Source organism: Corvus hawaiiensis, chromosome 11 (assembly GCF_020740725.1).
Source record: "Corvus hawaiiensis isolate bCorHaw1 chromosome 11, bCorHaw1.pri.cur, whole genome shotgun sequence".
Lineage (NCBI taxonomy): Eukaryota > Metazoa > Chordata > Aves > Passeriformes > Corvidae > Corvus > Corvus hawaiiensis.
Window position 1 is genome coordinate 11,958,689 of NC_063223.1, and position 27,969 is coordinate 11,986,657.

General features: G+C 45.4%; 1 protein-coding gene across 2 annotated transcripts; it reads right to left on the bottom strand.

Annotated features, from left to right (window-relative positions):
• Positions 1-591: 591 nt before the first annotated feature.
• QRICH1 (glutamine rich 1) lies at positions 592-27,397 on the bottom strand. 2 transcript variants are annotated; one of them, XM_048315675.1, is made up of 11 exons: positions 27,313-27,385; positions 26,288-26,348; positions 22,462-22,791; positions 13,103-14,119; positions 10,633-10,810; positions 9,875-10,029; positions 9,002-9,116; positions 7,588-7,696; positions 7,082-7,233; positions 6,298-6,388; positions 592-5,539 (listed from the first exon to the last, which is right to left on the bottom strand). In XM_048315675.1, the coding sequence occupies exons 3-11, from the start codon at positions 22,768-22,770 to the stop codon at positions 5,347-5,349; spliced, it is 2,319 nt and encodes a 772-aa protein (XP_048171632.1). In that variant the 5' UTR covers positions 22,771-22,791; positions 26,288-26,348; positions 27,313-27,385; the 3' UTR covers positions 592-5,346. The 2 variants fall into 2 exon arrangements, with proteins under 2 accessions (XP_048171632.1, XP_048171633.1); XM_048315676.1 differs by lacking the exon at positions 26,288-26,348 and having other exon boundaries at positions 27,313-27,397.
• Positions 27,398-27,969: the final 572 nt, after the last annotated feature.

The following is a 27,969-nucleotide window of genomic DNA, read 5'->3' on the forward strand; positions in this document are numbered from 1 at the left end:
TCCTGTACTGAAGGTTACAAAACTTCCTCCTCTTGGTTTGCTTGTTGTGACATTCCAGATCCAGTCACAGAGCACCAGGGACACGAGACAACCACACCCCTTCTCACCTGCTCCCCATAACACACCAGCCGAGATAACCCCCTGTCTAACACTAACTAGTTCAGGGACTAAAGAACAGTGCTCCTGTGCCTACAACTCCCTGCTGCAGCAAGTTAACTCCTTGTCCAAAGATCAGAAAACAGCTTCAAGAAATGTGTTACTCGTGTTACCCAGCTGTAAGACACAGGAAACATGAACAGAGATTGGAAAGCACCGCCTGCCAAGGACATGCACTCTTGAATCAGCATTACCTGTCACAGGATCAGCAGAACAGGAGGCATCATGCCAGACCAAGATCAGTGTAACAGCTCTCTACCCTTATTTTAAAAAGAACAGGCTAACAAAGGCTTGCTGAGCCTACCTGGGAAGCACACATGGATCTGAGCTGTTGCACTACTGCACAGGCACAGCAGTAAACAGGCATGTTGGCTTCTGTTCCAACAGAAACATCAGACAAAGTTTAACGGTTTTCAAACAGACTACAACAAAGGCTGCAGGGAAAAACATTTTATTTCCAAGCAGATTACAAAGAGCAGAGAATATAAGAGTAAAATTAAATTAAAAAAATAGTTGAGTGCATCTCTTTAAAATGATTTGTAGTGTGAGTTACTCACGGGGCAAAGCTACTGGAGAGTTCTGAAGGTCACTTTGCAGGATGCCAATCACATGTGCTGTTTAGACCTGGGTCAACACAGGAGGGACAGACAAGATGTATTTTGCATATAGGCTGCACACTCATTATCAAGCGAGGCCCTGGGCTGCAACTGGACCCTGCCTTTTTGAGACATCCCCTCCACCTCATTCTCTCCTGCAGTTCCCTCGAGTTCTAGACATGGTTTATTGCTGCTGTAAGTGGGTTTAATCTGCCTTCCCGTTCAGATGAGCTCCAACGAGAAGGGAGAAGCAGGCAAATGTGGCTGCCATGCACAGGGTTACAGGGAACGTGACTGCAGTGCCAAGAGCAGAGCTTCAGCCACACAGAAAAGGGAACCGACCAGTAAGGACACAGCAATCGCTTCAGAGATTTGGGGGCAGCATGTCAGCAAGACTTCTGGAAGAATTGAGATGTTCCTTAAGGTAGGAAGAGGTTCAAGCAGAGAAGGGCTCTTTCCTAAGCATTGGCACCAGCAAAACAGAAGAGGCTGAATCATCAGGATAAGGTGCATTCCCTTTAATATTTGAGAGGAGCAGCTCCAGCAATAAGATGGGGAGAAAAGCCCCATATAAGGTGGAAGACAGTTGATATCCCACTTTAACAGTGATTTAGGAATCCAAGCACTAACTCCGAGTCAGTCACTATGAAATTCACGTAAGAATGTGGTTGAACTGGACAGCTGCACAGCCATTCAGTGTCCAGCAGCACTCAGTCCAGCAAGAGGATGAGCAACTACAGTACCAGCAGTCCTCCACCCCCTATATACACCCAGGGGGCTCTTTTCTACCATTTCTGGATCTGCTCTTACCACAGCATAGGAGATTTCAAGGTCTCATCCCTTCTCTATGTATGCCAAGGCAGACAGTAGCCCTGGTGCAGCTGAGAACAAGACTCTTGATTTCTGCCCTAGCAGCAGCAGTGCAGAAGAGGATTCTTATTAGATCAGATGAAGTCTTTTTGTATTGTCCAAGGCAGAACAGTTCAGGAACTACTTCAGACCTTGTGACCCCTCTGAAGTCCAGACCTCTAGGGGTGAGGCAGCCAATAGATGAGGGCTCTATGAAGTTACTTAGACCATTCCCTTTACACACTGCAGACAGGAGTGAAGAACCACTCTCTAGTCTGCTCTCCGCTGCTTCAGCCATTACCACCAAAGAGGAAATGCTTGACCTCTTGAAAGCAAATGAAAATCTAATGGTGCTCTGGACACATGTGTAAGAGGCTACAAGTTTCCTAAAGATAGGGACACTGTTAAATGTCAAGAGCTTGGCCAATACATGAGTCTCATGTCAGAATGTGAGGTGCTTTACAACAGTCAGTCTCTTCTTTCTACGGTTCCTTTCATACCACAGTGACAAGATGGGCACAGTTCAAAATCAACAACACACAGTCTCTAGCTTGACTTCTCAGGTCTATTTATTTAGGGATCGATGCATTTTCAGCCTGTCTCGTACAAGGCATAGGGCACGGAGACTTCCTGTCAATATATACACGCATACAAGAGCAGTACAAGCAGTTTGGCACTCTCAGAGCCAAGGGGGAATGCCCTTCAAGCAGCGGTCAAGCTGGTTATAGGAAAGTGTTAAAAAGCTGTTTTACATGTTTGACCGGGAACATTTCCCAGAACATGGATAGCAACCCTAAGCCACGGCACTCTTCTGTGCTACTCTGTGCACGTCTTCCTACAAGCCCCTACAAGGGAGCAGATCATGTTCTTCACTATCAAAGAACATAGTATTTATATTCTAGAAATACTGTACCTTTTAAACTAGCTCCAGAGAGGCAGACTAGAAGCCAGATCCAGGAAAATAATCCTTAAGTCACAGTATATCGATTGTCTCTAAAAATAGGGAATGAAGTTAACACAGCAGACATTCTGATGAGACAGTACAGAACAGTGCAGCAGTCCACTTCTGCATCAGCAGATCCTCTCCTATGTACATGCGGACAATGAGAAAGGAATGGAAACACTCCAGTCCATCAGGACAAAACCAGTCACCAGGAGATCTCCACAGCTCACCATGTGCCAAATTTCCCTGTTCTTAACCAATATCGTCCAAGATCAAGGAGAATTCTTCCCCCTACAAAGACTTGAGATCATCTTGCAGTTAAGGGTGGTAAGGAAAGTGCACAATCTAGAATTTTAAGGTAACATGGAATTTTGTTTCCCCAGAAAGCTAGGCTGAAGTTCCTGTTTGTCCCCAGCCTCCAGCTGCCCTAAAGTTCTGTCACGTTATTGCAGCTTCTGTCAATTTTTAGTGTAAGAGGTGGCTCTCAAGGCTGCCCAGTAAAGCAACTGGTACAGTGCATATCTGGCAGATTGTTTAATATCCACTGTATTTGATGGAGACAACCAAGGCAGCAGGCTTTCCAACTCTGCTCTGATGATGGGATAAACTGCCAAAAGAAAGGGAAAGCCACTCTGTGCGTGCCTGTTGGGCATCCTGTGCAGCAGGCACATGCAACTGCTTGGAACAGTGGGAGCCTGCCCCTAACCCTGTCTTCAAAGACTTAGTATAGGGCCAAAGATGGACATTCCTGTCACTACAATACGGTGAAGGGATTAGAGGCTTCTGACAGCTGAAGCAGTACTGGTGATCCCAACAGCCACTCTACCAGGGGGCAACTGCTGGCTCCCAGCAGACAAACTGAGGTGACAGTACCTGCTGCCAGCACTACACACACCCTGGGCACTATCTTCCCAGCTTACCCACTGGGATCTGGGCACTGATTCCAGGCTCTTTTCCTCTGGCCTAGTTCTGAGGGCAGACACTGAGCTAAGAGTGTAAAATAAAACAACAGTGCATTGCTACTTCACCTCTCTGCACTTACTTATTTGAACACAGAGTCCTATAGAGGGAACAAACTGCTCATACTGACAGCTAACTCAAGCACACCTGCTTCCTCAGGAACACCAATGTCAGTATGAAGCATCACGGGCTTGGGAAGTCTCTCTAAGCTGCACACCTCAACACTGCTCACAAGCACAAAGACAGGGAACATTATGGCTACTCTCATCAATTTACACTCTGCACAACCAACAGAGAGGGCAAACCTTCCTTCTCAATACAGACAGGTGCTGGACAACAGAGGCTTCAGGAAAGCTGCTTGCCTGTACACAAGTTTAAGTTCTTTTACTGTAATATATATTTAAATATTTATCTGTATATTTTGGAACAGGGAAGGGACATGAGGTGGAGAAGCAGGGAAGACAAGTTCAAGAAGCAGAGTAATTTCTCTGCATCCAAGAAGCTGGTGGCACAAATAACAAGCCTGGCAAGTGATCTCCCATTTCAAGCACAGTTGGCTACCTGCTGGCTTCAAAAGAGCAAACTATTTGTTAATGATATAAAATACAGCAACCATTTAAGATGCAGCAAGGCAAGGCTACAGGGCTGGGGATTATGATCATGAATGATGCCAAAAGCTACACGGCTGTGTTAAAAACTGTGAAAAGGCTGCTAAACTGCAGGAGTAAGCCATATGCTGCTCCTGGAAGGCCTTTTCCCTCCACTACCCCTTCATCATGCTGTTGGTGTGATGCATTTGAAAAGGTGGAGAGAGGGGGATTTGCCTAGGGTAAAGCCACAGAACATTAGGACAGTCTGATCTCACAGATCCCATGTTCCTAGCCTGGCACTGAGCTTCCATCAGCAAGCAGACATTCAGGTCCTTCAACAGAAGTTTATGCCCTTCTACCTTCATAAGTTGTAGGGGTGAAAGAAATCCAGCAGAGTTGAGCTGGAAAGAATGAACAGGGATGAAAACAACCAGTTTGCATACTGATCTTTGTATAATGACCCCCCACCCTCACAGCTCACTCTTCCCCAAATAAAGACACATTGTTCAATGGCATGTTGAAAAGACGTGCTCGTCATTCTTAATAAACAACTAGAGTAAGAATACATAAGAGAAACAGGGTGGTATCTTTATATGATACACAAGTGTATGTTACAAGAATTCCATCAGGCACAGAAGCCTCAAGGTTTAAGGCCTCAATGTTAGGCCAAAAAAGAAGAGTGTGGTAAAGTTTGTACTTTTAACATCTAAAAATGTCACTTAAAGGTCTGAATAGAAATTGTTGGTTTGTTTTTTTTGTATAAATCATAATTGCAGTTCACTCTCTCCTCTTTCTTCCAAGATAACAGCAAATTAACGTCCAAGCACAAGAAAAGAAGATGCCTGCCTCTCCTCCACTGGCTGAGCAGGTCCATCCATCATTCTGTGCCCTCTAGGCTGCACGTGCTCCAAGGAGACAGAGGCCCCAGCCAACCAGGCCAATCCTGTAGTTCATGTTTTCTACATCATAAAAAAAACCCAGAGTCAACCAGCAGCTTTCCACAGCTCCCAGCTTGCAGGGGATATGCAGCCTCCAATGGTTCCAACAGTTTGGTGTGTTGGGTAGGATACACAATGGGTAGGTTTTCCTTTAGATTCTTTTAAAGAGAAGAAGCCTAAAAGGGCTTCATAACTACACCAATAAAAAACCAAAAACTTAGGCATCTCCTTTAGTGTAAAAGTCTGTACAATTTCTCTTTGCTTGTCCCTCCCCCATCACCCTGCCCCACCCCATCTGAGCCACGAAGGATGCCTTAGTGCATGGTGCTGGCATTAGCCACGGCAAGAGCTTCCTGAATCTCTCGTATCACCAGGATCCGGGTGAGCATCTGCTCCATCTGCTCTCTGCTGATCGGCTGGATGGAATACCAGATAGGGCTGTTGGGGGCCACCACTGGCTCCGGTGTCAAGTAAAATGTGTCATTCCGGCCTTTCACACTCTGGGGGCTGTGTGAGGAAGATCAGAAATAACCAGACTAACAAAATGTCCTGGAAGAGAGAGACCACCACTGTTCTCACCCCAGGCTTCACAAATTCTGACAGTGAACATCTGGCTGATGAGACATGAAGGTACAGAGATACATCTAGGGGCAACATTCATCCCAAAGTTTTAGGACATGCCAAGGTGAGGACTACAAGAAAGCAGTTTTTATTCCACACTGGTAAGCATAACACACACATGGCTTTAGGGGTCTTTCAGAGTGAAAGCAGGATGGGGTATTTTCACATTCAGGCTACCTGCAGACCCATCTGTGCAGAGGAACCATTATATTAAGTATCAGAATCATCATAATTTATAGATGAGTCCTTTGAGGCACCCTCCAATCTCCATAGCAAGTCCTTATTTTTATTCAGAAGCTGGTTTGAATAGGACCCTACTCCTATCTTCAGTAGTGGATGCTTCCAGATGACTTGCAACTCACAAGCAGAAGAACAAGTTCATGCCAACACAGCAAATGTCCAAGATTAAGAGCAGCCAGTTCACAAATCAGGATTTGTCTTAAATACCCCAAAAATTCATTTTACATGCCATCAGAGTTAATCCCACTCTCTCACATCAACACCCCTCTCCATTTAAGTAAATTTATGCAAATATAGAAACTGTGCCAGCAATATCACACAGTACTGAAAACTAAGCCAGGCACAGGGTGCAGCTCCCCAAGTCACAGAAGACAAGCACTATACACACAGATGAGAGCTCTCACCATTTGAAGAGGTAGAAGTCATACAGCTTTATCGGACACCTCAGGGGGTTCTCTGGATTCTCGGTCTGCTCTGCATACATGTCATCTGTAACTACAAACCAGCCCCCCAGAAGTCTGTCAGACACTCTGTGTAAGCACAGCACACTGAGCAGTACCACAGAGCCTCAACACTGCAGCACCTTGTCACCGTGCAAGAGCTGGCAAGAGACACACGGCTGTTCAGGGCAGAGGCACCTGGCTATAAATGCTTAAAGCATTACGCAGAGCTTTCTTTGTCCTAAGGCTATTGAAAATCATAACCCATCCATATCCTTCTTTCCATTTCTCCTCTACCAGTGCGCAAAATAAGGGAAATTTTCTCACTACTAAGACTGCAAAGCCTCAGTTGCATCCTGTGCTTTTAAGAGGACAGATTGTACTTACATAGGAATTCTGTATGGGTTCACATGAATCAAGGTAAGAGAAGCCCTCCCCAAGAATTTTCTCCATCTCTTCATAAGCACTTACACCCAATAGCCTCTTTGCCCATAAAAGAAACCAAAAGTAACAAAAAAATTATCCTTGGTTCTTGATGAGTCCCACATGCCTCAGTTAAGGTATGTCCCCAGGCTTATGATTAAAAGGCACTATGCTCTCTTGAATAGAATGCATGGAAAACATATAATGCCAGGCTGCAGGTAACTGGCTGAGCCTTGGAATCCCTACCTGCAAACATCTCCAGGTTCATCCACTTCTTCAAGCCCAAGTAAGTAAAATATTCCCAAAGAAACCTCCTAGACACTACCTTTCTGTCCTGTCTGGTGCATGCCTGGAGCCTTCATATAGCGGATACTCGTGCTTTTATCCTTGGGATTAGAAGGGTTCTTCTTGGTCTGCCTCAGCACCTTGGAGAAGGCCAGCTTCATGTGCTGGTCTACTGTTTTCAACAGGAAGTACCTGAGCAGCAAGAACAGAACACAGGACATTCAGAGGCAAGCAAGAGACATAGTCACAACAGCAAGGTAGTTACCTTTAGTCGTCATGAGCAGGCTGAAGCTCAAACCAACCACTGGGCTAAGGACTGTTCCAGCAGCAAAGTATACAAAAGCCACAGGTTCAGTCTGCCCTCTGCTAGCTCACTTCCTTGTTATACTGCATCTTCTTTGTCTGATGAGGCTACAAGTGGGCTCTGTGTGCAACCATTTGAAACTCATGATTTTGCCCTACCCAGAGCAGCAGTTTCATATCAATCCTGTTAAGGTATCTGAAGTTCTTTCATTCACCAAGATTCCCCAAGATTTGAGTACTTACTTTGTATTAAAAAACATCAGTGTAGTGAGCAAGGTGGAAGGGGAGTGAGCTCCAAGCTGCTTACACTCCCACAGCATCTCTTCTGTTACATGACTGGAGAGGATGTAACCTGCAATAATCAGAAGTCAGCATCATGCCAGGGGACAGACACAGCATGAACACAGGCAGCATTTTACAGTCTGTAAGTACTGGAGAGCATATAGATCTTAACAGAAGGAGGAAGAGGAGATTCTCACTAATGTCAAGATTCAGTGCTCTGCCAATAACTTTTAAAATAGCAGGTACAGTTAGGAAACACCTGTATATATCCATCAACCTCTAGTTGTGGAGTATACTTCTGCAACATGCCTATACATCCCAGCCCATAGAGAAAAGAATATGCACTTAAACAGCTTTTAATTAATGGCTTGACTCCACTGCAGATGCTCTTAATCCAATAATATGTGAGAGCAGGCAGGCCAGTGTAACAAATCAGTTCTTAGCCCTGTGCACAGCTTTAGTCAGCACACAGTGCCAAGTGATGTATTTGGACACATGAGTAATCCTTTGATTCTCAAATTTTTTCCCCTTTGTGTAGAAGAAAAATACTACACTCCAAATACACAGATAAACAGAAAAACAGACAGCAGTATGAACTCGAGGGCTTGTGGAATGTCAAAACACTGATCAAACAGCCAGACTGAAAACAAAAGGATTCCAAAACTTACAGTGCTACTTAGCCACCTAGCCCGTTACATCAGCTACTTTTCTGAACACAAGCAGTAACTTCTTCACTGATGTCCAAACATATCAAAGGGAATGAAACAATGAGAAACCAAGTTTCCATGCTCTGAAGATGCAATTCTTAATCTAGTTCTCATACAGTTCTCTGTCAAAATCTGTGTCTTCTGGAACTGCTCCCCCCATCCCTGTTGCCACAATCTCCTGATTGCAGCATTGGAGGCTTTAATCACTCATTGTTTTTTCCTTTGACACTCAGTTGGTCCTGCAGACAGTATCCATCTGGCCACATGGCACTACGGCAGTGCTGTTATTATCTCCCAAAGAAACAATACATATTAGAGGCAAGATGTATTACCACTTCAGATGAGGAAACTTGGTTCAGATGAACAATCAGCTGGCTGCCAAGTAAGCCAGTCTCATGACACTACAAAGTCCCTACAATGCGCCTTCTGATAGGTGACAAGTGACAGACAAATAATGTTCACTGACAGTCACAGTGTTAGAGCCTGACAACTGCAGTAACCCCAGCATTCACTGCAAACACAACGTTTTTCTCCCTGACCAGCAGGAGCTGGCCTAGGGATGTTACATACTTCAAAAGGGTTTCTATTCAGACTACACTCATGCTTTAGGTTCAGTTTAAACATTCCAAGCTCTGGAAAGTTTTAAAGTTCTTAACAAAAGCCCTTACCAAGAGGCGAAACACGGGGCTGTATGTCCTTAAGAACTTCATGCAGCCATTCAGTGAACCGAATATAGTAGAGATCTGAGAAGATGTCATCAACTCGGCCGTTTTCAAAGAGATACTGGAAGAGATTCACAACACAGGCCAATACAGTGGGAGCAAGTGTGTTCCTCAGACCAGACCTTATCCTAAAGGCCCCCATACTCAGTCAGTCGAGCGTTTTACAGTATAGCACTGAAGACTAATACAGTTTACTTGAAGAGTGAGCACTCTTGCACCAAGGCCATTACAGGGCAGGTAATCTCAGTTACTATCATGGGAATGCCAAGACAGAAAAAGGAAAAACCATATTACAAAGTAAAGCTGATTGGATCTCACGTTTTATCTCAGGTGTGTTCACTTCATGTTATTTCACATGATTAGTGGACACTACTTTTTCAGGTTAACAACAAGGATGCTCAATTTCCCTGTCTAGGTTCAGCTCTGCTCCTGCAGCTCTTCCAGAAAGCTCATATATTCCCACAGCACGTAAGTTCTTGCCTGTTAAAGCTTCAACTAGATCTAAGTCTTGATTTTGACAGCTTCTTCAAACATCATCCAACTCTTCTCTCCCCACCAAAAAAGCTAAATGGACTTATTATTTTCACTATGATACTGAACTCAGTTATTCACAAACTTAACCTGTAGATGAAAGCATTGCTTGCACTAAGGACAAGTCATCTGATGTTTTCAGGGCTTTTTAAGCGAAGAGACTTTTTTCATATAAAATTGTTGGGAAGCTTAACAGAAGCCAGAGTCTCTATTTTTATAACCAAGAGTCTCCCTACACATGCTGGCAACATGTACGGTTCTGCAGCACACAAAGCTGTCCCATCCTACCTTCTGAATACACAGGAAGATATAGTAGAGCACATCTGGATCATAGGGTTCACCATCACCATTTCGAGCTTCTCGTGTCATTAAGCACAGACCATAATTCAGCTCAGCCACAGCTGAAGAGATGAGATCTTCCTGGAACCTCAGCAGCTGACGCCCTGGAAACACAAAACAAAGCTATATTATTTAAACCATAAAGCCATATTATTTCCTAACATTTCAGGAGAGATTTCCCACATCTCCAGCTTTGCCATTCTATCTGGCAGGTCCAGCACTACCTCATTCTCCCAGTATAGTAAAGCAAGTTGAAATAAATCCAAATCTTAGGCTGTCAGAAATACTAAAAGATAAAACAGGCAAGAGTTTGATAGGAAGATCCTCTGCCCTGCCAAATGCGTAACTATTGCCTTCTTTTACCGTGCCCTCAGTGAAATGCTGCCCTGCAGCAACAGGAAAATAGCAACTCCATGACTGCTCTACCAGCTTGGCCAGACAGTTTGTCCATGCACCACAGTCATGCAGTGCCCTTTTCTATTGCTATCAGGTGCCCAGGTGCTCAAGGGGGCTCAGCACAGAGCTAATACATGTCCTGCGGCAGTGGGAATGCACAAGAATTAGTACTGCAGAGTAAATTGAAGTTTAAATTTAGGAACAATCACTGATTAAATGAAAGTGTTTCCCAGAGCAGTAAACGCCTAACATTTTAGTCATTCCTAATCCTGCTTGAAAGGAAACAAAGGCCATGTTCTCATGACACTTACTTCCAATAGGTGCTAGTCTATTTTGGGCTTCTTTTTCCAGCTCTGCATTCTTGGTCTGTGCCCAGCTTTTCCACACTTCAAGACCTTCTTCTGGCTTCAGAGAGTTTGGAAGTAGAAGTTCAGGTGAAGTTTGCGGCTGTGGCTGTGGTTCAACTTCAGCAACCTGAACAGTTTGAGCCTATGAAAGAAAACACTTCATTTTATATACACACTTCAATATGCAACAGCTGGACAAAAAGCAAGAATCCCGCAATACCTGTAGCCCCAGGATACCAACCTTCTGCAATACTCCTAACAAGAAATCAATCCAAGGAATGCAACTTTTGTTGTCCAACCTGAATTGCTGCTCACAAAAGAATATTCTACACTCCAAAAACTCTTTCGGTTTGAATGGACAGATCTATCTTCAGCTCACTAAGCACTCTGAATCATCACTGAAGTCCATCTCACTACAAGATCAGCCCACAGAGACCACCAGCCCCTGAACAGGAAGGTGCCACCAGCTTTACTAACCACTGCTGCTCCACACCTAGACTGCCCTGAGGAAGGTCCTGGGTACAATCACATGCGATACACCACTGGCATCCCTCCCTATCCATGCTCTCTTCAAGCAGTATATAACAGGCACACAGAATAAATACATTCTGTTATCATCCATGATGGATAAGATTAATTCACTTGTAAGAGGTAAAAAGCAGTAAGACTAGAACACAGCATCAAAACACCAATTCAACTTCAATGCAGTGTTCTCAAAATACCAAATACTGCTAATGGGGACTAGCTACTATTGTGTGAAGAGTGACTGTATGACTTATTACAGACCTAAGGCATCTCCAGACCCTTTGGAGATTTACTTTGCAGCAAGACCTTAGGTCACCAAGAATTTCAATCTCAGACTGAAACTTATTGGTGCTATTGGTTTCCTTGACAAATCTAAAATCTGCAGCTAGCCCTCCAGCTGCACTCACTCTGCATTCTTCACTACAGCTTCTCAATTCCATGCCAGAGAGTCTCATAGCTACCTCAATTAACCGCTTTTACAGACCTTAGTCAAACTCTCACTGGCACCCTGAATGTTACAGAAATAGCAATTCTTGTATCAAAACAGTTTCGCTTTTTCCTTCCTAAGAGCTACTCCAAAAAGCAGCTTTTCCTTTGATACTGCTAAGTGCCAATATTAGTGAAAGTTGCTCTGACAGTCTAGAGACCATGGCATGTGAAAACAGCATAGAGACTTTTAATACCTGGACCTTACTCAGTATGAAAAACCAACAGCTGAAGAGGCAAAGTCTGCAAGAGTCTCAGACTGGAGCCTTCCAGCTGCCTCTGGTTGATTTTTTATTTTCTGCATCAGCTCTTACTAGCTTTTCACTTATCAGCCCCTGAAGCTGCAGCATGTAGCACAGCTGCAGAGAAACTGACTGAAAAGGCCCAACTTTAATCAAGGCAGATGGCAACCAAGTTGTGAAGGAAAGCCTCTCTCTGCCTTAAAGAGTCCAAGGGCGAACTGACACCTTGTCTTTGTAGGAGCCAGGACTGAGCCTCTGCTCTCCTCCAGAGTGCTGCCACATTACTCTCCAGAGACCTGAAAGCTTTCCAGAGCCAACTCCCTCCATAAGCCCAATCCAAGGGACAGTCTTCTGCCCTGACCCCACAGACACCTTGTCCAGTGCGAAGGCTGGACATAGGCTGAAGTAAATCTGCTGAACTGGCAGATGCTTCTTAACAAACTTACATTTTTCACAAATAGAGCAAAATGGCTGCAATTTTCCCAGATCCTCTAGAAGCACAATGCTAGAGGACAGTGCAGGGCAGGCAGGCAAATTCCTTCTCAGTTTCACAGTTTTGAGAGGGTCAGCTCCCGGAAGTGTGATGTTCATCTCTAGTAGCTTTACTGCCCCGCCTAGAGAGAGGGTACATCTCTCCTGGAATTGCCTATGTATTTAGGGGGGCTTATGCCCCTAAATATCTTACGTACTATTGATCCAGGAAGTTTGCTCACAACTAGTCCGATTTCGACACTTTACCTGGGTGCTGGATCTGCTGTGGATTCCATGTGCAACATAACACAAAGTAACTAATAATGACTAGTACATATTAGCACACCTTATTTGGCTGCAATTATCCCTGCCTGTCCACTGCAACCCCTGGAACAGCTCAGGAAAATATTGCAGACCTCAGAATACCCGCTATGAAGAATCTGGCAATTAGTATGTATCTATTAATTTTTAACACTAAGATCAAGACCGTACTTTCTTTTGGAAAGTTTTGAATCCTAAAACTATGTACCAACATTACTACATGATAGTCTCATACCCATCAGGAGTCAAGTGCCCTATGTCACGTTCAGGCTTCTGGGACAGATGCATCTCTGCTTCCCAGACACCAGCTGTCTGTTGGCATGCTCCCTGTCCACAACATTTTTAAGCTGTTAATCACAAACTGAGACCAAGAGGCAGTTTTAACTTACTGAGCAAGTGACTTGTAGCTGCTGTTGCTGCCCCTGCTCTTGGGGTGTGGGCTGCTGCTGCTGCTGCTGCGGGTCCCATATGTGCACTGTCTGCCCTGTATTCTGGTATGTCCCTGCTACAGCCTGCACTGCCACTGGAATGTGGATGTTGCCATTCATAAACTGTGCTGGAAAGATCGAATTAGCAAGAGTCTGCACCACTTCCTCATGAGAGTTCTTCACTACTGAAGTACTTCCCACCATCTTATCCTTGTCATCTTCCAGCTTCACTGTAGCCAGTGTTGTGGGCGAGCCACTGACGTGGACGGCATTGTAGGCCTCCTGAGGGATGGCAATGTGGGTTATGTTTTGCTGCTGAAGGTCACCACGTGGTTGAGCAGAGTAAACAGGGATGGTCCACGTCTCTCCAGTGGGGCTAGTAATGGTCCCAGTGGCACTGTACAGGTGGGCACTGTCCACTGTTAACAAGTCTGGCCTTAAAGAGACATAACTTTGCTGCTGGCCCTGAGGAATGGCCAGCACTGTGGCAACTGGCTGCCCTGAAATAGCATACGATACGGTAATAGGCATATCCACTTTACGTTTCTTCACTGGCTGAAGGACACTCGCAGAGCTGATCCGCCTCTCTCCCTCTCGTGGCGAGCCTTGTTGAGAAGGTGGGGGTGACAGTGCCCCGACTGTCTGGATCTGGATCTGCTGACCACCAGTAATGGCCTGTCCTGCCACAAGCTGGGCCTGGATCTGCTGGTGTTGTATGTGTTCCTCCTGTAGCTCGGCAGCCTGGATCTGTTGGGCAGTCTGCACATGCTGTACTTGGATCTGAGCTGCCTGCAGCTGTGATGGGCTGGGGCTCTGAAGAGACTGACTCTGTATTGTCTGGGATGCCTGCTGCTGCGCCTGGCCTTGGATCTGCACTTGGACCTGTATTGGCTGCTCCGAAGCCTGATGGACAGAGAGCTGTGGAGAGAGCTGCTGGGCGGAGACCTGCTGCGGTGACTGCTGGACCTGGACCTGAACCTGCAATGACACCAAGCCAGCAGTTAGAGATCAGCAAATGTCAGTGATTCAACAGAGATGGTCTGTCACTCAAGATCTATGCTCCAGGTCTTTTATGCTCCCTTTTATGATTCCATATATTACTCCATTAGTAAAGATTTCAGGAAAATGAAACCAAGGTATTCTAGAAGTGCCTGGTTATTAACAGTGATACAGTAGATGTGTTTGCTCAGCATTGCACATGACTCTCAGCAGAGAGAGAACAGCACGTGAGCTACATCTCCACCCTCAAAGCTCTATGGACTCAAGCCAACAGATTGCATCCCTGGAATCCAAAAGTGTCTTCAAAGCTATTTGCATTGCTAAAATGTTACTTTAGCATAGGTCTTGCAATACCAGCACTTTAAGGTCACGCACATTACAATCGCAGGAACTTGCCTCATTCTTACCATGCTCTAAATGGTTTTACTGCTGCCCACCACAGTCCCAAGATGGCCACAGGATCACTAGCTGGTGACAGGCAATTTGACGGATAAGTCAAAACCAGCACATGGCTCTTTCCTCATAAAGCATGGGAATATTACTTTGAAACCTATCATTGATAGTAACACTACTCAAGCAGGTGTCAACACAGAATGTGGCAAGTTCAACCTCAATCTTTGTCATGCATTAATGGCCTACCCCGCAGCATGATTTTTAAACTCTAGAAGAATTTCTTTGGCAATGACAAAACCAACCTTTTTTTCATTATTTACTTATTCCATTTAATACCATTTATTGTCTGAACTACACAGTTGCATTTTCTAGCTCATGCACTTAGTCAATGCTGAATAACATAGACAAAATATGTTGACTTCATTTCAAATCAGTTCCTTTTCTTTTGGGGGGGGGGGGGGGGGGGGGGAAACATCACACCCTCTCACATTAATGCTCATTTGTCCAAGGTCTGCCACAATACCTAGCAGCAGTCCAGCAGCACACTGAAAGCCAGGAGTCACAGGTAGCCCCCAGCACAAATTTCAGGTCTCAATACCTTCACATCCCTTGTCCAGACACTTCTCCACTTTTCTTCACATTCACACAGACAACTGGTTACATTTGCCTTGTCCTAGAAGTGATATCTCCCAGGTTCTCATGACCATCTGTTTCTCCAGGCTTCATTAACACTTTATTTTAAGGGACGGAATTAATTCCTCAACACCTCTTTCTGGAGCCAACACGGACTTATTTAGTTATAAAACTAAATGTCTTCCTACTCACTGTCCTCTCACCTTTTTCTAGCTCACTTCCTGGAGCCAGTCAGACTAATGCAGCATTTACACAGAGACAGCACACTAGCCAGCCTAACAATACCAAAAAGAACTACAATGCAGGCCTGCTGTGCACAAAATCTCACTTCCCAACATTGCTGCTAAGAAGTCTTGAAAAATGTTAAGGACCCATTTACAGCCAATTAAGAGTTGCTAAGGAAAAAACTGGGGTAGCAAAAAGCCCCACTGGCAGGCCCGATTTATAAGTCACCTCCTGTTAAGAATTAATTTATTTCCAGGAAGAATAGGGTACAGTTCGGGTACAGTTCCTTCTGGGAACTCTGTGCAGTATACTGTAATGCAGCTGATGTGGTGACTATAGTAATTTCCTGCAAGGTAACAAGAAGCATGTGACCTTATGTCAGCATGACAGTTTCAAAAGCTGCATCAATGAGTGATTTGATCAGGCAGTCAATTGAAAAAGATGAACTCACCTATGGGATGTTTCCTCAGTTCTATTTGATATTGTTCTGCCCTGGAGCATGAGTACTGCCTTGGGCAAACAGGCCCAAACACAGATCCCAGGTAAGGGTTCAGTTTAAGAAAGCCAGTTGCAATCACACCCCTAAGGCAAGAATTCTTCAAAATACTTCACTTTAAAAATCACTAATATAGTCCTTACTATTACATTAAGTCCTTGTTCAAAAGATTACCTGCAAGGCAAAAGCCAAAGACTGAACAAATTACATGTTTTATTGCACTGATATTTTCAGTTTCACACAAGAAACATTTGCTTTACCTGCTAGGATTCAAAATGACGGTAAGAGGTAAATGTGTCCTGTACTTCTGTAGTGCTTTCAGAATTTGCACAGTTGACTGAGAACACCTTAAAAGGACCCCCATCTTCTTCCCACACAAACTTTTACATTACAGTTCCTGCGAGTGTTGTAACATACAAAAAGGAAAGACTTTTTTTCGGCTAGCAGTAAGAATTCAAAGTCTCCTCCTGTGCTGAAACAATTTTATCACACAACCACAATTAGAAAGGTAATGGAATTGGTTTAAGAAAGAGGTATTGTCAGCAAGAGGCATGGTCTAAGAACAAATGGACCAAGACAGCATTTGCTCCCTTCTGCTCTTGTAAACAGACTTTCAGTTTGAGAGGACCTAACTGATGATCATCTAGCCTAACTGCCCGACGACTTCAGGGCTGACCATAAGCTACAGCATGTCATTAACAGCACCGTCTAAATGCCTCTTAAATAATGACCCCCTTGGGGTACCAATCACTTCTCAGAAGCCTGTTCCAGTGTTTGACCACTCTCTCGGTAAAGAAATGCTTCCTAATGTCCACCCTGAACATCCCCTGGCACAGCTTTGAATCATTATCTGTTTCAGAGCCTGAGCCTACAGTGTTTGAAAGTCAGGGGCAACTTCCACCACTTTCAGCAGACGTCATGCCCTGAGGCCTGTCGAAACTCCCCCAGGACTGAATCCTAACTCCTACAACCAGGATGTCTTGCTACTGCTTTAGAGTCCACCCTATTATTAACACTCAAAGAATGAGTCCAGACCCAAACAATATGAAGTCTAACTCCAGAATGACTTGAAGCTCTCTGTGTTGCAAACTACAGACATTAGGCATCTGACTAGAGTGGTCCTATTTAAAAGGATATTGGACCTCTACCTACCACACATTATGCATTCCCTGTGAATTACACATCCATTTTAAAAAACCGTATCTTGCAGCAGATCCCTCCCTGTTTTCTAGTAGGTTTATGCAGGAGTGCTACAAGCATTCATTTCAGTTTTACAGGCTTCAACCCAGTCTGAGACCAGAGGCTTCTTATATTGACCTCATTGTCCATTTTTTCCTCAGATAGCAAGTTAGACAAAGTATTACACTAACCCCACCAGCAGCAGATGACTTTATAAAAGACTCTGTACAAAGGGGAATGTTTTAAATTTACAGGCCAAGACCAACAGGGAGGACTTTAAATCTTCCCTTTATGCTGAAGATTAAAGCAAAACCATGTTATGCTGGGAATTCCTGGGTTACTGGTGCAAGAAAGGAACATGCCAAGTTACCAGTACTGAAATACTATTTATTGCCAAAAGTCTGGATCCAACAGCATGAAAGAATCACCTCCCAGCAGGCTACCATGACACAGAGAAACGCCTTTTCACCATAAAGTCTCTGGAAGCTGGATCAAATACTAGCTGACTAGAAAATCAAGTGTCAGAAATCAACGCTGTATCATAACAGGAGGGAAAAACTACATTCCCTTAGAGAAAATCTTGTCACATCAAGCCCAAAAACACATTCTGTCCTGAACTGAGCACATGCAAAGAGTAAATCAGTAACCCCACGACCATGAGAACAGCTGAAGCCTGGTTGCCAAAATTATTTTTCCTAATGGTTGATAGACAAACTTTCAAGTAGGAGTCATAACATGTCTGCCCTGCACGGATTCTCTGCCCAAAAAGGAATCAGACTCAGTTGTTTCAGAACCGCAGCTCTGAAACAACTGAGATTTTCTTTGCTTGTTAATTCTTTCATCTGTAGACTGACTGGATTACCTAATATTTCCTAAAACCTAACTCTAAATGAGCACACCTAGCAACTCTTTCCTGCATGGATTTTTTGATATCTACCTTGTCCTAGAGCACCTGACAGGCTCTTAAATGGATCTTTTCACAAAGAAATCTTGGTTTCTGAGGCGTGTTTACACTAGCAAGCAGTAGTACACACCAAGAGCAGACCTCCAGAGCAAGACTGGAGACATACTAACATGTCCACACTATACCTTCTAGAAGACTATTTCAAACTTAGTTCTAGTCTTGCCCACCAGCCAAGTTTGACATCATGGAGACACAAGACTGCATCTTACCGCTTAGTTTCGTCTGGTGGGAACCCCAAATGACAGACTCCAAACCTACAAGAGGTAAAAAGGGGCAGGTGGCCAACTTGCTGCAGGAAGCACGCTCCAAATGCCCCCAGAAGTAATGTGGGTGCATCTCAAACTTCCCACACAAAGACAAATACTTGGGAAAAAAGTTAGTGAGAGCATGAGAAGAGTAATCTCAGGGTTTTTTGCCCAATTTAAGGACAGAAGACCTAAAATACAGTTCCCTCAACAACAGTCCTAAGCTAAAGCAAGTCCAGCACTAAAAGCTAACACTGTAACAAAGAGTTCCTTCTAAAATTACACCAGAAAGTGTACATGCAAGTATAAAACAGATATGAAAAGTGTAAGTGAAAAGACTGATCAGAGAAGTAGCAGGAAATGTCAGAACTTGTTATTTAACTACTTTACAGGAAGTCCTTTGCTATCTAAGTAAATAAGGTCTACGGGAAGGGTACAAGTCAGCTTTTCAGAATAACGGCCAGACTGACTCTCACTCCAAGTTTTTCCTCTGCTCATTCATCAACATCAGAGAGAGAATTCCATCAGCTAAATTAGGCCTTGGGTGTGTTTGAATAGTTACAATATCAAGATTTTGCTGTCAAGCTGTACACTGGGGAGGGATTTAGGTCTAAGACAGTTAAAACACATGACCAAGGAAAAACAGCTTACCTCTCCAACAGAAGCCTACTTCCATATACAAGTAAATGCTACCTCGAAAACACCACTCTTGACTATAACCACTCTTTGAAGTGCCCCACTCAGCCCTAACAAATGATAATTAATACCTGCTGCTACACTAAAATCTTACTGGCATGTTTTTCAAACATAAGCAAATAGGAACTCTAACTCCAAGCTAAACTTCAAGACCAGTACAGAGGCAAGAGGAAGGTGCATCCATCAGAAGCAAAGATGCATTCTGTGCAGAGCCAGAAACCAGACTTTTTTCTAAGCTATTTAAGGGCATCTTTCCCTGCCTTGTGTCGTTAGTAACGCCCAGCCTCCTGTAATTGTCTGAAGTCACAGAATAGACTCAGCAGTAAACACATAAGGAATTGAACGATTAGAAAGCCACAAGTATCAACCAAAAGATATTTTACACAGGCACTTAACCATTCCCCATACAGTTCCATGATCTTGCTCACATGTAGCATCCTCCCCTCAAGCCCTGCCCAAGAAAATCTTGCCACCTAGATATCAGACTGTTCATAAAAAGCTGAAACTGAGGATTTCTCCACACACATCATAAGCAAAGATACTTTCTGTCCTTTGATATTCTTTCAGTTAAAGCTTCTTGTGTAAGAGGCACAAAAGGTTGGCTGACCTCTGCAGAAGTACCATATTTGGGAAGCAAGTCAACACTAAAACACCTCTTCTCACTGGCATAATCAATTTGATGGCCTCAATGCACAGGACCAACAAGCAACAATCTGACCAAAAGCGGAGCTGATAAAACTCTTACTCAACTGGAACAAAACACAGTCCTTCCCAGCCACTCCCTGATGCACTACAAGGTATGACAACTCCTGACACACTAAACTCCTTCTTAAGGTCACTTATGGCACCCCTGTGATACTGGGTGTGGAAGGAGCTCCAGGACACTTGAACTGTAGCAATGACTAGCGTAAACAACCCAACAGTTGCATCCATTCATCCTGTAAAATAAACACTTGATAAGACTTTGTTGAACCTTTTAGGCAAGAAAACCTTAAGGTGACAACTTCTTCAAAGACAAAATTTATTTTGCCAGAATAAATTAAAGCAGCAAGAAGTCACACTCTGTCTTCAGTTGTTCACAGCTAGTAAAATCCAGGATGGAACCTGAGCACTGCCTATCTCCATGATTGAAAGATCATCAGCAGCAATTGCTACTGTGAGGTCATCTGACTGGTCATACTATTAGTCACCTTCAGCAGTACTGTCACACTGCCCGACATAAGCATAGTCATTCAAAGGGTCTTCCACTGATTTGCAATTGGATTAGCAAGAACTAAACAGATTACCAAGTCAAGTACCAGGACATATGTTTAATCAAAAGCTAAGAGGCTTCGGCAGATGACCAGAATTCATCATAATACAACACAAGCAGTATTTTAGCACAGGGAGTCAGTTGGACCAGGTGCACTGCTACAGTGGAACACTGTCACTCCCCAGAGTCACAACAAAATCCAGCTTTATCCAGAAGCTGTGCTCCGCCACTGCTGCCACAGTGACAGTGCAGAGATAAGTTAACACTAAATCACGGGTTTAACATAAATTATGTCTCCATAAGAAACCTTGAAAGACAGAAAAACACTCTTTCAAAGGGGTAAAGACATTCTTCTCCACCCTATTCTTGCAGAAAAACTAAGATAATTCTGAGCTAGCTGCTCAAATACACCTGAGTCCAGCTGCACTGCTGATACACAAAAGCTGCAGCCCCATTTAGTATCAAATGTGCCACCTTACTGTTCTGGGGTGTTGCAACACCCTAAAGTGAACAGCAGGGTAGGTAACACAAACACTAGTTATGAGCTGTACGGATGGGAAAGCAGGTATCTAAAAGCAGAGGCACATCAAAAACAAGGAGCAGACAGTAGACAACATTCTTTAGGAAACTTGATGGAATCTTGACTTTCACGAGTTTTTCATATTCCGGGTGCAGGTCATTGAGTTCAAAAATCAGGAACTGGTCTCTGGCAGCAACTCTATGCTTATTTTCAAGAAGGTCAGGTTATTTTTCTCTGGAGCATATGATATATGACCTCCCTCCCTATCTCTGTTACTAAAAGACTTGCAAGAGTCAAGCCTGAATACTGAGTAGTTCTGAAAGGAGGCAGCAAGAGGTAAAAAATGAGTGGGGGGGGAAAAAAAAAAGATTCCTTTTGACTTCTACAATTGGTTTGGGGGCCTTCCACATCTTTAAGGCTGAGGCACTCAAAAGCCAACCCTCCTAGCTCTTCTACTGAAAAACAAAACTTCTTCCAGAAAACATACTAGCTGGCAAAACCAAACCCACTCTTGATCAGTTTTAATAGCCTCATGCAGAGATCCAAGTCATGCCGGCAAGACTTCGGTTTTTGTTCTTCAAAAGCCTTTCAACACAAGTTACTGTAGGGCAACAGGTTACAAAAGCCCCAGTTAAGCATTCATTTACTCAATAGAGAGTAACTGGAGATGAGTTACCAGTGAAGGAGGCAAGTTTGTCTTTGCCGTAGGATAAAAGCATGCAAGTGAGCCTTTGGCACAAGTCTACTGCACTGCAGCAAGTTCGCACTTATTTCGTACCTTATTTCCACCCTATTTGTGACTCCAAACCCTCACTTAATGTAAAAACAAGAGAGCTCACAGCTTTACATTCTGCTACAGAAAGCAGAATGATTCATATCTCAAGTGTATCAGAATTGTAGCTATAGGCAGAGTTCAGCTGTATGGAGATACATCACAGAAAAACCTTAGTAAATGCCCTGCCACCTATGAACTCTTCAAATTACAAAATGTATCTGAGGACAAAAGCAGTTATCCTAAGTTGTAACATTGGTTTGGTTTTCTTCCCTGTGATGTTGGATTTGCTTACTTAATACTTATTAAAATACCTAATGTAATATCTACTTTAAAAAATAACAAAAATGACAACTCCTTCCACTATGCAAATGGATCATCTACCATGATGCACATGCATCCTTTAGAATTCCTTTCCTGAAATGTATCATCCCCTGGTTCATATCCTAAAGTTGACTCTCCTGCATTTCTCCCTCACTTAAAAGCCAGTTCAAGAACAACAACTTGTAGAATATTCAAGTAAAACCATTCAAAGATTATTGATTTTATTAAAGTAATAAAAAAATCCTGAAGGCAAGCTCAATCCCACAGCCAGCCTGAACAACCAGACAGTCAGAGGGGGCTGGTATTTATAGCAGCTTCAGAGCAGAAGGCTTTGGGAGTTGTGCACATGCCAGAACTGTTGACCATTTCTCCAATAGGTGACACCACTCCATTGCTATGTACGTGGCTCCTCCTGCAGCAGGGCTTGAGGGAGGCACAGTCCAGAGAGCCAATTTACTACCAAATTCCTTAAATGAAAGGGAAATATTGCTGTACTATATAAAGTTAATTGGCCCTGCCTCTTAAGTACTTGTCTGCGGCTTAAGGTTAGACAACAGCTCTGAACACTACTCTATCAGTTAGCAAGTCATATACACATTCAAGGATGATTTCAGATGCTTACCTGGACTTGCTGGGGTTGCTGAACCTGTATCTGCTGCTCTGGCTGAGTTTGTTGCTGGATACTGGTTGTCACAGGACAAGCAAGTTCAAGCAAAGACCCAGCCACCTCTGTGCTGTCCGTGTAAATGCAGTTACCACCCTGCTGATACACCATTGTGGTGGTAGCCGTCTGCTGAAACTCCTGGAGAGCTTCTGGCCCCTTGGAAGCAAGGGAGTCTAGAAACTCCTTCATCCTGTGCTGGGGGATCGTTCGCGCCTTCACACGGATATATTCTTCAAAGGAAATGGTGTTCTCCAGAGAATTATTCATATTGCAAGGTCCTCAGGGTTCCTTAAGGAAAGAGAAAGTAAAAGTCTTAACTACAGCACTCCCTTGGTGCAAGGATATTCTTAACTCCAGTAACTAATTTCTCATACCAAGTACTGTATGAAAATTGGCAAACATGCACAGCCAGATGCCCAAGACAGATGCTTTAGTTTTACGAGGCATCTTGTGCTACTACGCATTTCTCTGATTAACCCTTGGCAGCTCAGGGGAGTCTGAATGATACCCAGGTGTGACTGTGGCACTACTCACAGAGCTCACTGCCAGGTAAGCTCTCCTAGCTCTGTACTTCACCCAGACCAGGCAAGTCCTGTACCAGACAAACCCAGTTGTACATTCCATTTGTTTGCAGCATGCACTGTTAGCGAGAGAGGCTCAGAAATCAATATCTGCAGCCCTGCTTTGCAGCCGCAGAGCTGGGGAACTGAGCAGTGTGTTCTATCAGGCCATGCAGTTCTATTCTAGGCAGCTAATGGGTAGCACAACAGAAGAGCAACAGATGCAGCATTCAGCCCATTGCTATTAGGACTAGGATAGCCTCATCGATTTGAACATAGCAAGCAAAAGGAGAGCAATGGAATCAAGAGATTTCCTCAAACAGGGAACTACACACATGGAGAAGCAGAGCTCTGGAAATGACAAAGGCAACAGCAGCATTAGTTCTTGATCTACTTTTAATATAGGAAGAGGTTAACATGAAACATGCCATGTGTGAAGACAAAAGAAAGACAGAAAAAGAAGTTAGATGATCAGGGTGGAAGTGAAAGCAAAGAAAAAAAAAAAACACCACCACCAAAGATGACTCCACCTGAGAACATCAGACAGCTCTAGGGTATATTCTGACAGCATTATTTTCTTACTGACTTATCTTGTTTAAACCCACAAATTGTTTTTGCAGTGAGTATACTGTATACTGGTTGTTTCTAAGGCACTAATTAGCCTGTATATAAATACATTTGAGCTATCACATCACTGGACACTGAGACAGTTGTGAAAAGATGTGAAACAACACAAGATTAGGACTAGAAGAGGTGATTCAGCACTACTAGATCAAGCTGCATAAAGGAGGAAAAACACACAGACATCACTATGTACATTGACTGTAGTTCTAAAGAGGACAGGTACAAAAAGAGAACTTTATGTATCCTTCTACCATGATTTTACAAAGTAGAACTCAGGGCTATGGTTGAATGTAAGACTGCAAAAGCCTGCCTGTGTGAAAATGGGAGTTAACTCTAGGCTTTGACTGGCGCTCAAGCACACTGCACAAGTCCAGCCCCAGTTATCATCAAAACCTGGGAGAGCTGAAGCAAACGCTAACCCCTCTTCATTGTTACATGACAGCAGTCCAAACACACAGTTTTTGTTTACATGGAGGTTCATGGCTAGTGCATTGGACCAGGCTCACAGGAGAAAAAAAAAAACAAGTATCAAAGGTAAGGGGAAGACATATGAGGCAATTTGTGCTCTATCTATGGCTTCTGAAGTCTTTAAGACACATTTGTTGCTGTATGAGATTTCTACAGAAGATATTCTTAAAATATGCAGCACTGTTTAGTAAAAAAAACATATAATGGTGTTCACATGGCAAATCCAACAGCTCTGTAAATATCGGCATACAAAAGCTCCTGTAGAGCCCACATCTGGACAGAAAAAACATTCTTTCAGAGACACCAATCTGACATTTTCAAGCCCACTATGGGTGATAGAGCCAGTAAGACTACTCACTTCTCCAACAGCCACCCAAGAGTAGATTACACCTCTACAGCACACATTACTAACGCCTTCCCATGTGACCATATGCCCCGGGTGAAACCAAGGGAGAAGAACGATGTTAATGCATCCATAGGGACTCAGATAAGACCTAGAGCAGGCACACTGAAATGTGTTTTGCATCTAGCTGGATGACGCTCCATTATAGACTCTGAGGTTGGAAAACAGATTTTGAGCAATTAACTTGTCCCAACCTTCTACTTGGAACTTCCAAGTATTTGACTTCAATATTACAGTGAGGCTTTCAGAAGGGCATCATCATTTTCCATGTCCACTCTGAGGTGCACTAGCAGATACAGCTTTGACAAGGAAGACTCTTCTGAGGAATAAGCCTCAAGGATGCCATGCTGGGCTCCCAAACACGAATGCCACAGATGTTCTTTGACAGCAGGATCCCAGACATAAGTGCCACAGATGCTCTTTAACAGCCAGCTGCTGCCGAATTGGATGGGCTCACTTCTCCCAGGTGCTCCCTTCCTGCTTGTGCATTGGTATTTATTATGTTGTAATGGTTCAGGGAATAGCTATCCACCTTCTGTTAATCTTGTCAAAGGAGAGAGCAGGGAGGTCACAGGGCTGCTGTTTCCAATGGGAGCTGATAGCCCTCACTTCCACTTTTGAAACTCCAACCCTTCTTTCACAAGCTACATCATTCTCCCGCATAAGAGACCAGAAGCCACAAGAAACCCAGAAGCATAAGCAGCAGAGGTCCACCACCAAACCATCACCAACCTCTTCTGACCACCAGGAAGCAGAACAAAGCAAGCACTAATTTCTTAAATACAAATCCTTGATACTGCTGAGCTGGTCCATTTTAATTAGTTCTTGTTAGCATGAAAACCAAGAGCCTACTAGGCCAGTCTTCCCCTACTAGTAAATCTTCCTCTCTCAAAAGCTGTCACAAAGAATCTCTTGTCTTTCTTCTACCATGGAAAAAAGAATTTCCTTTACATTTTCTTGAAGTTACTATACCGAGAGCCACTAAGGTGAGACCCTGCAGTATTCCAAAGTGCCAGGCATGGACCAGAGCCCCACCATGCCACAAGGCATCTGTTCCCATCCCACAAGAGGGACAAGATCTTCCTTGGGTTTTCTCTACAGATGCAGCTACAGACCCTGTAGGTAACAGTGTCTCCATGGGTCATTCACACCAGTTTTAAGGCTGCTGGATTATTTAACTAAAAGCACTGAACTACTCAAAACTTCACAAGACCCTATGCAGCAGTGGAGGTACCCGGTCCAGAGGAAGATTCAGGAAACTAATGCTGCACTCCCAGAAATTTTACTTATTAAAACTAAACCAACCTGCACTTCTGGCACAAAACCTCTCTAAGGCTCTAGTGCATTCAACAGGCTTTTGTAGGGCAACACGTGCAGCTTGCTGCTGCAGTCACCACTTTTACTATTAATTATTAAAACACATAATTTGTGCATTCCATTTATCCCACAGACACGCACTGGAAACTGCAAACACCCACCCTCACTGGATCTCAGCAGCATGTTTTTAATACTGCATTTTAAAATTTAAAAAAAGAGCATCCAGGCAATAAGTTTCTCCAACAAAGTAAGGTAACTGCTCTCTGTGCAGCATAACTGCATTTTTTTCAGGAAGTAAGTTCAAGAAAAATTCTTTGAAGATTATGAGCACATACGGTTAGTTGATAAAACTTAGACTGAGGTTACTGAAAACACACACACAACTTGCAGCATGTGGACAATCTGGACTCACCAGTCACCATGTTGCATGTATTTCTGCTGCTCTTGTCCTGAGCTCTTAGACTTGTAACGTTCTGGAGAAGACAGAACAAAGAAGCCCTTTCCATCCCCAGTTCCTCTTTCTTTATTAAGTCATTTTATTTTTAATATGTATTCCATTAAGAAAAAAAAATCAGGAAACAAATATATGATCATCCACGCAGCTAGCAGCTCCTACTGAGGAATTGCAAGATGCCCAATTTCTAACCATCGTATCCCTCAGCCTGGTGGTACTGGGAACGACTGTGTGAGCACATCTGTCACAGAGCGCCGTGCGGCGACAGGCGCGGCACGGTGGGTAACTCCGGAGTTACTGGCAGATAGAACTTAGAACAAGGCAGCAGCAGTAGTGACCGTATCCAGAGCCCCCACCCCACCGCAGGTGTTCTCAGTGCTGCCCCGAGAGACAGCCGGGAACTCTACGGACCGCTCGGCCACCCAGCCAAGACGAGGCGAAGCTCCGCATTCAGGCCCTGAGACCGTCGGCTGCAGCTCAGCCTCCGTCCTGCCCGAGCGGGGACGCGGAACCCGCGGGGCTTCCCCCGCCCGCGGGGACCCGGCACTGCCCCAGCCGCTCCCGCCGCCTTTGTTTCTCGGCGGGGCGGCCGGGCCGGGCCCGCAGGCGGCGCCGCGACACCGCCTCCCCCGCCCCCCCCGGCAGGAGCCATGTCGGGGGCTCCGCGAGGACGGGGCCGCCGAGGGCCGCGCACAGGCCGCGCCTTCCGGTGCCTCGCTGCCCGGGTGGCGGGGGCGACGAGGACGGCCCGGTGCACGGGAGGGGGGGAGAAGAGCGGGGAGCGCGCCCGCGCGGGCCAGGAAAGCGCGCGCGCGGCAGGCGGGGCCGCCCCCTCCCCCTCCCCGCCGGGCCCGCGCCGCCCCCGGAACCGCCGCCTCCTCCTCCCGCGCCCAAAGGGAGGCCCCACCCGGCCCCGCCGCCGCCGCGCACTACCCCGGCCCGCCGGCCCGGCTGCGCTGCGGCGTGACCCGGCCCCGCCTCACCCCGGCCCTGTCGCCGCCGCCGCCTCGGCCCCGAGTCTTTTCCCCTCACAGCTCCCTGGGCGCCATCTTACATTCAACCCCCCGCAGCCAATCAGCGCGCTGCCCCAGCCTCGCGAGAGCGCGGCCCCCAAGCCCCGCGAGAGTTCAGCCCCTCGGCCCGCCCCGCGCCTTAAAGGGGCCTGGCCGCAGCGGGGCGCGGGGAGGGCGCGGCCGCTGGGGGGCGTCCTGTGCGGGGGGCGCGCGGCCGCGGTGGCGCGCAGAAGGCGGGGGGGACACGCGGGGACACGCGGGGACAGGGGCAGAGCGGGCAGGCGGGGTACCCGGGACGCCACCGGCACCGCGTGGCCGTGGGGCGACGCTGGCCGAGGGGCTCCACGCGGCCGCCCCGCTCCTTCGCGGCATGCGGGTGCAGCCCGGCCCCCATCCCCACGCAGCACCTGGGGCGAGGCTCCGCGTTGCGCCCTTGTTCGGGGCAGACCCCGGTGCAGGGACTGCCCGGGCAGGGCGCTGAGGCCTACGCGGCCTGTACCGGAGGGGCCGCGCCCTGCCCCGGGCGGTACCGCGGGGCGAAGTTCCCCCATGGAGACGGAGGGCGCTCCGCGCCGCGGGACCGTGCCGGGGCTGCTTTAACGTGCCCATGTGCTCGGCGCGGCCTCC

Coding starts and splice junctions, on each gene's coding strand:
- QRICH1 (XM_048315676.1), bottom strand. CDS start 22,770: ATGAATAATTCTCTGGAGAACACCATTTCCTTTGAAGAATATATCCGT. Junction 9,117..9,874: donor TCTTCCTGTGTATTCAGAAG/GTAGGATGGGAC, acceptor AATCTCTTCCAG/TATCTCTTTGAAAACGGCCG. Junction 7,697..9,001: donor GCCCCGTGTTTCGCCTCTTG/GTAAGGGCTTTT, acceptor TGATTATTGCAG/GTTACATCCTCTCCAGTCAT.